Raw genomic sequence first — 9,486 nt, forward strand, 5'->3', positions numbered from 1 at the left:
GGAAGACATTCTAACCTTCTATCTTACATTCCAACATTCAGTAACTCTCTTGATCAGAATGTTTTCCTTACGTTTCTTCTAACATAAGTTAAGCCTTTTTCTTCTTGTTCTGTTTTCAGAAGAACTACAGCTGGTCACATCCCTCCAAATGTTTTTTTTCTCTATCAATTCATGGAAAGGGAAAGGTATTGGCTTCAATAATAAGCACTTGGATATAGGCTTTCTGCCTTTATTAAAAAAAAAAACAAACACTTTAGCACTATTGAAATCATGTTAATCAAATATGATAAATAATTCCAAGTTCCTTTGAAGAAATAAGGGAATATATGATAAAAATCAATCTTTCTTTCCTTTTAATTTTCACCCTAAAATCAGTTTAAAATTAAATTTTTTCTTTTTAATTAAAAAGAAGGTTATGGTGATACTGTGGTGAGAGACTAGAAAATGAATCAGTTTAACTTGATACACATACAAATAAATACATGTGAAAATATTTATAGAGATGTGTATATATGCAGGCAGGCTTTCCAGGCAGCACTAGTGATAAAGGACCCACCTGTCAATGCAGGAGACATAAGGGATGTGGATTTGATCCCTGGGTTGGAAAGATCCCCTGGAGGAGGGTATGGCAACCCACTCCAGTATTCTTACCTGGAGAATCCCATGGACAGAGGAGCCTGGCAGGTCCATGGGGTTGCAAAGAGTCAGACAGTACTGAAGCAATTCTGCACACATATTTATATGCAGGCTAATGTACACATATGTATTTCCTTGCTCAGTCAGCAGAGAGGGCCTACAAGCAATGATACTCCAACAGCAATGGACGAACTTAGTGCCCAAATCTTCGTTCCTTTCTTTCTTTTTGGCCACAGAGCATGCATGTGGGATCTTAGTTCCCCAATTGGGGATTGAACTCGCGTCCCCTGCTTGGGAGCACGGAGTTTTTTAACCACTGCATCACCAAGGAAGTCCCCCAAATCTTGGTTTCTAATGGAAATTTCCAATAAAAAGGAACCAGGGCTCCTTAGAGAAATGGCTGATTATAAGGCTGGAACAGAAAATACACAAGATGAGCTTAGAGTATCTTGCTGCTGCTGCTGCTGCTGCTAAGTCGCTTCAGTCGTGTCCGACTCTGTGTGACCCCATAGACAGCAGCCCACCAGGCTCCCCTGTCCCTGGGATTACTGGGTCATAAATGAAGGAAATGCAAAACAAACAAAAAAGGTACACACACACACACAATAATAGTTTATGTCAAAGGGACATGGAAGCCAACTGAAAGAACTCCTACTGTCTAAACTGAAACAATTTGAGCAGCAAAACATAATACTAAATTACAACCCAAAGTATAAAATTATTCTTCAGTCCATAAGGATACAAATAAATAACTGGATAAAAAAACAAACAAGGGGTTCTTCTACCATGCAGAAGAATTCCAAATAATATATGTAGAAACACCACCCTCAAGGAGAAGGAAGATAAATACTCACCCCTTAAATGAAGTAACTTGCTCCTCAAAAATACAGTAAAGAAAGGGGGAAAATACAGAGTAGAAACCTGGTCAACATTAAGTCCACCAGGTGATCAAGGTTAATTAACATCAACAATGATAAGTCATGTTGTTAGTATGTATTCTTAATGAGATGAGATTAGCATTTGTCATCTTCCTTCCAAGAATCCCCCCAAGAATTCTTGTCATAGACTAGATAAGTCTAATGTGCAATTTGGTATCTGGATGGGATCCTGATGTAAACAAGAAGCATTCAGTAAAAATCTAGCAAATATGAATGAAGTATGGTAGAGTTTAATTAATATTTAGTTAATGCTGGTCACTGCAGATGGTGACTGCAGCCACAAAATTAAAAGATGCTTACTCCTAGGAAAAAAAGCTATGACAAACATAGATAACACATTAAAAAGCAGAGACATCACTTGGCTGACTGAGGTCCATATAGTCAAAGCTGTGGTTTTTCCAGTAGTCTTGTACAGATGTGAGAGTTGGACCATAAAGAAGGCTGAGCACCAAAGAATTGATGCTTTTGAATTGTGGAGCTTAAGAAAGACTCTTGAGAGTCCCTTGGAGTACAAGGAGATCAAACCAGGCAATCCTAAATATAAATCAACCCTGAATATTCATTGGAGGGACTGATGTTGAAGCTTAAACTCCAATACTTTGGCCAACTGATGTGAAGAGCCAACTCATTGGAAAAGATCTTGATGCTGGGAAATACTAAGGGCAGGAGGAGAAGGGAATGACAGAGGATGAGGTGGTTGGATGGTATCACCAACTCAATGGACATGAGTTTGAGCAAGCCCTGGGAGATAGTGAAGGACAGGGAAATATGGTGTGCTGCAGTCCATGGGGTTGCAAAGATTTGGACACAGCTTGGCAACTGAACAATGAACAACAACAGCAATGTTAGTTCACTCAGTTCAGTTCAGTTCAGTTCAGTCGCTCAGTCATGTCCGACTCTTTGCAACCCCATGAATTGCAGCACACCAGTCCTCCCTGTCCATCACGGAGCTCACTCAAACTCATGTCCATCGAGTCAGTGATGCCATCCAGCCATCTCATCCTCTGTCGTCCCCTTCTCCTCCTGCCCCCAATCCCTCCCAGCATCAGAGTCTTTTCCAATGAGTCAACTCTTCGCATGAGGTGGCCAAAGTACTGGAGTTTCAGCTTTAGCATCATTCCTTCCAAAGAAATCCCAGGACTGATCTCCTTTAGAATGGACTGGTTGGATCTCCTTGCAGTCCAAGGGACTCTCAAGAGTCTTCTCCAACACCACAGTTAATTAGCATCAATTCTTCGGCGCTCAGCTATCTTCACAGTCTGCAGGGAGCTGCCCGTGAGAATGGGGTCCTTTGTTTAAAGGACACAGCTCTGGGAGCTGCCTCAGTCTTTGAGGGTTTGCTTGCAAACATAGCTCTCTGTCCCGCCACCCCAGAGATTAGGCGATTATTTACTGCAGACACCTGGAGTTCTGGACAAACTTCTCACGCACAGAGAAATGTTATCTGGTGTAAGAAATAATAACAGGGTGCCATTCCCATGCTCTCAAGATTTCTTGTGACTTTTTGTATGATGTATAGGTCAACCAAAAAATGTTAGCTGTCTTGTGTTTCTCACGCTCTCCTGTATAAATATAAGATGCTGAATAAAGTCGTGGTCAGACTGCGTCCCTTCATGGAGACGTGTCTGAACCTCTCGACCCCATCTTTGCTGTAGTTTTCTGTAGTTTTCTTTCTCAGCCGCGCCATGCACATTCTCGGGACCTGATCGACTTTGCCGGCTGGCACCGGCAGGTGGCGCCCGAACAGGGACTCGGGAATCGGAGTGCGACGATGGCCGCTGCCCGCCAAGATCGAGGTAAGTAACAAGGAATTCCTAGTTAATTAAAGTAAAGGGCAGGGAGTGTTATGGTCGAGAGTAATAAATCATGTGACAAGGCAATAGCCACCAGTTATTTGTACGTATGTTGAAAACTATGTTAAAAGTTAGGGGAATTCATGTAGATAAGTTACAGCTAGACAAGTTTTTACTTTTTATAAAAGACGTTTGTCCCTGGTTTCCAGAGGAAGGAACAGTTAGTCTGGAAACTTGGAAAAAAGTAGGAAAACAATTGCAGGCATATTATTCCTTACATGGTCCCAATCGTGTCCCTGTGGATGCTTTTTCTTTGTGGACTCTCATAAGAGACTGTCTGGATTCTGAACATGAGGGGCATAAAATTCAAACGGCCCTCAAGGATTCCACAGAACCCGAAGTTGCAGAGCCTTCCGCCCCTCCACCTGAGCCACTTTATGCTGTGCCTGAGGGAACAGCTTGTAAGGCTGGAGGGAATGATGATGTGTTAAGCTCTGATGAACAGGAAGAGTTAAATGAACAAGCAGCTCAGTACCATAGAGAGGATATGCCTTGGGAGATGATGGTTAACATGCAATCCCCCTTGGGAAAAGGGGAATTAAAGCATTCAGGGCTTTCTGAAGAACAGCTGGAGAATTTAATTCAGAAAATTGTTATAGCAGTAAAAAAGGAGGCACAGGGAGACTCCCACTCCAGCCAACCTGTGCCTCCAGCATGTCCTCCCTCGGTTCTTGCTGGGCTCGATCCACTTCCACCTTTCGTAGAACCGCAAGAGCTTATATCTATCCCTGCTTCTTTGCCCAGTGAAAACATAAAAATTAGAAGTGAGATATTATTATCTCCTCTTCAACAAGCGATTAAGTGAGCTAATGAAGAAGGAGAACATATTCCCAGGTTTTCAGGAATCTATCCAGTATTTGAAAATGCTCAACAGCAGAGGTATTATGAACTGCTGCCCATTAAGCAGCTAAAAGAGTTAAAAATGGCTTGTGCACAATACGGCCTGACTGCGCTGTTTACTCAGGCTATTATAGAGGCTTTAGGAAATCAAAATCTGCCACCTAATGATTGGAAACAGGTCGCTGGAGCTTGTTTATCTGGAGGAGATTATTTACTATGGAAATCTGAGTTTGCTGAGCAGTGTGGGATCACAGCCGATATCAATCGGCGACAGGGACTGAATACCACTTATGAAATGATGGTGGGAGAGGAAGATTATAGAGACACTAATAATCAACTTAATTATTTGCCTGGAGCCTACCCTCAGATTAGTGCTACAGCTCTGCGAGCATGGAAAAAACTTCCAAATTCTGATAAAAAGACTGAAGATTTATCTAAAATTCGCCAGGGGCCAGATGAACCATATCAGGATTTTGTTGCCCACCTGCTTGAGGCAATTAGTAAAATGATAGGGGATGAGCAGGCAGGTGTTGGCTAAACAGCTTGCTTATGAGAATGCCAATTCGGCTTGTCAAGCTGCCCTGAGACCTTACAGGAAAAAGGGAGGCTTATCTGATTATGTACTGATTTGTGCCGATATCAGCCCTTCGTATGTTCAAGGCATAACTTTGGCCGCGGCATTACAAGGAAAGACAGTCAAAGAAGCACTGTATCAGCAACAAAAACGAGATAAGGGATAAAATTTTGCAATTTGCTCATTATCACCAATTTCTCTTCCCAAAAATCATTGTTTCTCAGCCCCTTGCCGACGCCCTAACTGTATTTACTGATGGCTCTTCTAATGGAATAGCTAGTTTGATTATACAGGACAATACTGCCGCCTGGCGTACTAATTATAAGTCAGCTCAATAAGTAGAACTATTTGCCGTTTTTCAGGCTTTATTACAAATCTCTGCTCCATTTAATTTATATTCAGACAGTCAATATATCATAAGAGCCTTAAACACTACTGAGACTGTTCCATTTATTGGTACTCTGAATTCTACTATCCAAACTCTTTTTCGTGATATACAACATTTAATTTGTTCCAGAGTTAATAAATGCTATTTTGGTCATATTCGTGCTCACTCTGGACTTCCTGGACCTTTAGCACGAGGCAATGCTTTGGCTGATGAAGCTACACGTATATTTCCTTCATTGGAACAAATGGCAAAAACCTCCCACAGCTTACACCATCAAAACAGCAATAGCTTAAGACTTCAATTTGGCATTACTCGAGAAGCTGCCAGACAGATTGTTAAGCAATGTCAAACATGTCCTCAATTTTTTAGCGTCCCCCATTATGGAGTTAATCCCTGAGGATTGTTGCCAAACGACATATGGCAAATGGATGTTACTCATATTCCTGAATTTGGTAAACAAAAATTTGTTCATGTTACTATTGACACCTTCTCCAGCTTTTTACGTGCCTCTCTACAATCCGGAGAAGCTAGCAAACATTGTATAGCTCATTGCATTAAATGTTTTGCTGTTATGGGAACCCCTAAAACCATAAAAACAGACAATGGTCCAGGATACACTGGAAAAAATTTTCAACTATTTTGTACGCAATTGTCTATCTCACATAAAACAGGTATCCCTTATAATCCTCAAGGTCAAGGAATCATTGAATAGGCACATCAAACTCTCAAACATCAATTGCAAAAACTAAAGAAGGGGGAATTGTATCTCAATACCCCCTCCAACTCTCTAAACCATGCTTTATTTGTTCTAAATTTTTTACAGTTGGATATATGTGGCCGTTCAGCAGCACAGCGATTTTGGAACTTTGATGCGCAAACAATAAGACCTAAAGTCTTTTGGAAAGACCCACTTGTGGGAAAATGGTATGGACCAGATCCAGTAATAATTTGGGGACGAGGGCATGTTTGTGTTTTCCCACAGGATGCCGAAGCGCCGTGCTGGCTGCCGGAAAGGTTGGTACGCACGGCGGAGACAATCTCTAGTAAACCAGATGAGGAGATTGACGGTTCAAGAACATGATGAATTACCATCTCGGCAACAACTTCAGGCATTGATGTGAGAGGCACAGAATCGTGTCGCTGTGCAGGGCGATTCGATATTGCCCTTAAGCTTCCTGATAACCTTATTAATTATCTTAAATCAGATTAATACTGCACACTCTGAAGAATATTCAAATACTTACTGGGCTTATTTTCCCGACCCTCCCCTTCTCCAACCGGTGGGCTGGGAGGGTCGGTCCATTCCCATATACACTAACGATACTGTAGCTTTGGGTGGTTTTTCAGATAAACATATTATTCCTAACCAAGTTAATTTCTCTTATCATGGAGTGTTTGATCGTTTACCTATCTGTCTGTCTAGATATTTTAATTCAACAGGATGTCTTTTTGTTGGGGAGTCAGGATATGCTGATTATGACAGTGGTTGGAGCCTATATATTCCTGGAGTAACGAAAGAATCTGGAACTCCTCAACGTCGCAATGGAACTGGTCCTTTAGATATCCCTTCCTGCGACTTTGGAACAAGGGGAAGAGTCACTGCTGCACCATGGAAACTGTGTCGAGATGGAACTGCTACGGTTTATAACATATTTGGGACAAATGAGTCACTGTGGGACTGGTCTCCAGACTCGGCCCGAAACCCTGGAGCTCAGGACAATAGAAACTTTGCATCCCGTATTTGGAACTTCGGCGGCTCTAAAGTGTTCCAAACAGAAATCTGGAAACTAGCTGCCGCCCTTGGATGTGAGGGTTCCTACCTTCAGGTGGGATAGAAAGTGAGACACGGTTATTTATGGAATCTCACCATGAGGTACTCTCGTGCATGTGTGCCTCACCCTTATGCTTTACTAGTAGGATCTGTAAAAATACAACCTGGGTTACGAAATTATGATGTAACTTGTAACAATTGTACCTTAACTAACTGCGTCAGGGGAATTACTAATCAAACTAGGGTTCTAGTCTTAAGACAGCCTGCTTTTGTTATGGTTCCTGTAAAGATTAATGGGTCTTGGTATGATGAAAGAGGACTTGAACTTTGGAGAGAAGTAGAGGGTGCTTTAATGCGTTATCGCAGGGGAATAGGGTTAATAATTCTGGGATTTGTAGCTTTGGTAACCCTTATTGCCTCCTCCATTACTGCAGCCCTAACCCTGGCATACTTAGTGCAAACTGCAACTTTTGTTAATAATCTGGCACAAAATGTATCCGTTACCCTGGGGACTCAAGAAGAGATTGACAAAAAGCTAGAGCATCAATTGAATGCCCTTTATGATGTTGTAAAATTTTTAGGTGAAGAGGTTCAAAGTATAAAGTTGAGATTACAGGTACAATGTCATGCTGATTTTCGATGGATCTGTGTTACCCCAAAAAAATATAATGATAGTATAACTGCTTGGGATAAGGTGAAAGCTCATTTAGAAGGTATTTGGCATAATGAAAATATTTCCTTAGATTTGCTGCATCTACATCAGGAAATAATGAACATTGAACATGCACCCAGACCTGATTTGGATGTTGCAAAAAGAGCTGAGTCTTTTGTTAAAGAACTTTTTCGACATGTACCTACCGTCAATAGTATTTGGTACTTGGGAGCAGCCATGGGAGGATTATTCTTAATAATTTTAACTGTTTTATTTATTGCACCTTGTTTAATTAAAAAACTAATTGATGATCTATGGATGATAAAGGCTTCCATCTATGGAAATGGTCTGCGGTTAAAGGAACATAAGCGTGCGCCTATATAAAAAGAAAGGGGGAGATGCGGGGAGCTGCCCGTGAGAACAGGGTCCTTTGTCCGAAGGACACAGCTCTGGGAGCTGCCTCAGTCTTTGAGGGTTTGCTTGCAAACATAGCTCTCTGTCCCGCCACCCCAGAGATTAGGCGATTATTTACTGCAGACACCTGGAGTTCTGGACAAACTTCTTACACACAGAGAAATGTTATCTGGTGTAAGAAATAATAACAGGGTGCCATTCCCATGCTCTCAAGATTTCTTGTGACTTTTTGTAAGATGTATAGGTCAACCAAAAAATGTTAACTGTCTTGTCTTTCTCACGCTTTCCTGTATAAATATAAGATGCTGAATAAAGTCGTGGTCAGACAGCGTCCCTTCGTGGAGACATGTCTGAACCTCTCGACCCCATCTTTGCTGTAGTTTGCTGTAGTTTTCTTTCTCAGCCACGCCATGCATGTTCTCGGGACCTGATCAACTTTGCCGGCTGGCACCGGCAACAGTCCAACTCTCACATCCATATATGACCCCTGGAAAAACCATAGCCTTGACTAGACAGACCTTTGTTGGCAAAGTAATGTCTCTGCTTTTCAATATGCTATCTAGGTTGGTCATAACTTTTCTTCCAAAGAGTAAGCAACTTTTAATTTCATGGCTGCAGTCACCATCTACAGTGATTTTGGAGTCCAAAAAAATAAAGTCTGACACTGTTTCCACGGTTTTCCCATCTATTTCCCATGAAGTGATGGGACCAGAAGTCATGATCTTCGTTTTCTGAATGTTGGGCTTTAAGCCAACTTTTTCACTCTCCTCTTTCACTTTCATCAAGAGGCTTTTTAGTTCCTCTTCACTTTCTGCCATAGTTGCAACAAATGTACCATATCAGTGAAGGATATTAATAATGTGGGAAACTGAATATGGGGTACATGGAAACTTTCTGTTCTATCTTTACAAATTTTCTACAAATCTAAAACCGTTGTAAAATTTAAAAAGCTTATTTATAAAATAAATAGTAAAAGGAGCCCTGAAGTCATTTTTTACAAGGCAGGAATATGATAGAGTAAAAAAACACGAATGATTTGTATTAGTCATTTGTCATCCATACAATGGAGTGAATTAAATAATTCATGGTAATTCATGAGTGTATTTTATCAGCAGAATAATGTCTTCAGCTTAAAATACAGAACATCTGAAAGAAATTCTATTGGGCCTATTGAAATCAGACTAAAGGTATTATATAGCATAAATAAGCATTTAAAAAATGTACCCTAAAGCAAAAATACTGATTGCCATATGGCAAATCATTGCTGCTCAAGCTAGTGTTAGTTACTGAAACATCGAGGCTGGGAGAAATTCATGATTATTTTCTCAAAAACAAAACCTATCTATAATAAATTGCAAGTACTATTTCAATCAACAGCTTGCTAATGAAACCAAAGTCATTAGCATGTGAATTATTTAGA

General features: G+C 40.9%; 1 protein-coding gene across 13 annotated transcripts; it reads left to right on the plus strand.

Moving 5' to 3' along the window:
* The first annotated feature begins 2,955 nt into the window (after positions 1-2,955).
* On the plus strand, positions 2,956-8,152 carry LOC123333603 (endogenous retrovirus group K member 13-1 Env polyprotein-like). Of its 13 annotated transcripts, none has more exons than XM_045165666.1 (3): positions 2,956-3,370; positions 6,212-6,346; positions 6,653-7,967. In XM_045165666.1, the coding sequence occupies exons 2-3, from the start codon at positions 6,213-6,215 to the stop codon at positions 7,062-7,064; spliced, it is 546 nt and encodes a 181-aa protein (XP_045021601.1). In that variant the 5' UTR covers positions 2,956-3,370; position 6,212; the 3' UTR covers positions 7,065-7,967. The 13 variants fall into 13 exon arrangements, with proteins under 13 accessions (XP_045021601.1, XP_045021602.1, XP_044798501.2 ...); XM_045165667.1 differs by having other exon boundaries at positions 6,212-6,243; positions 6,694-7,967; XM_045165663.1 differs by having other exon boundaries at positions 3,243-3,370; positions 6,212-6,243; positions 6,694-8,152.
* Positions 8,153-9,486: the final 1,334 nt, after the last annotated feature.

Source organism: Bubalus bubalis, chromosome 5 (genome assembly GCF_019923935.1).
Source record: "Bubalus bubalis isolate 160015118507 breed Murrah chromosome 5, NDDB_SH_1, whole genome shotgun sequence".
Taxonomy (NCBI): domain Eukaryota; kingdom Metazoa; phylum Chordata; class Mammalia; order Artiodactyla; family Bovidae; genus Bubalus; species Bubalus bubalis.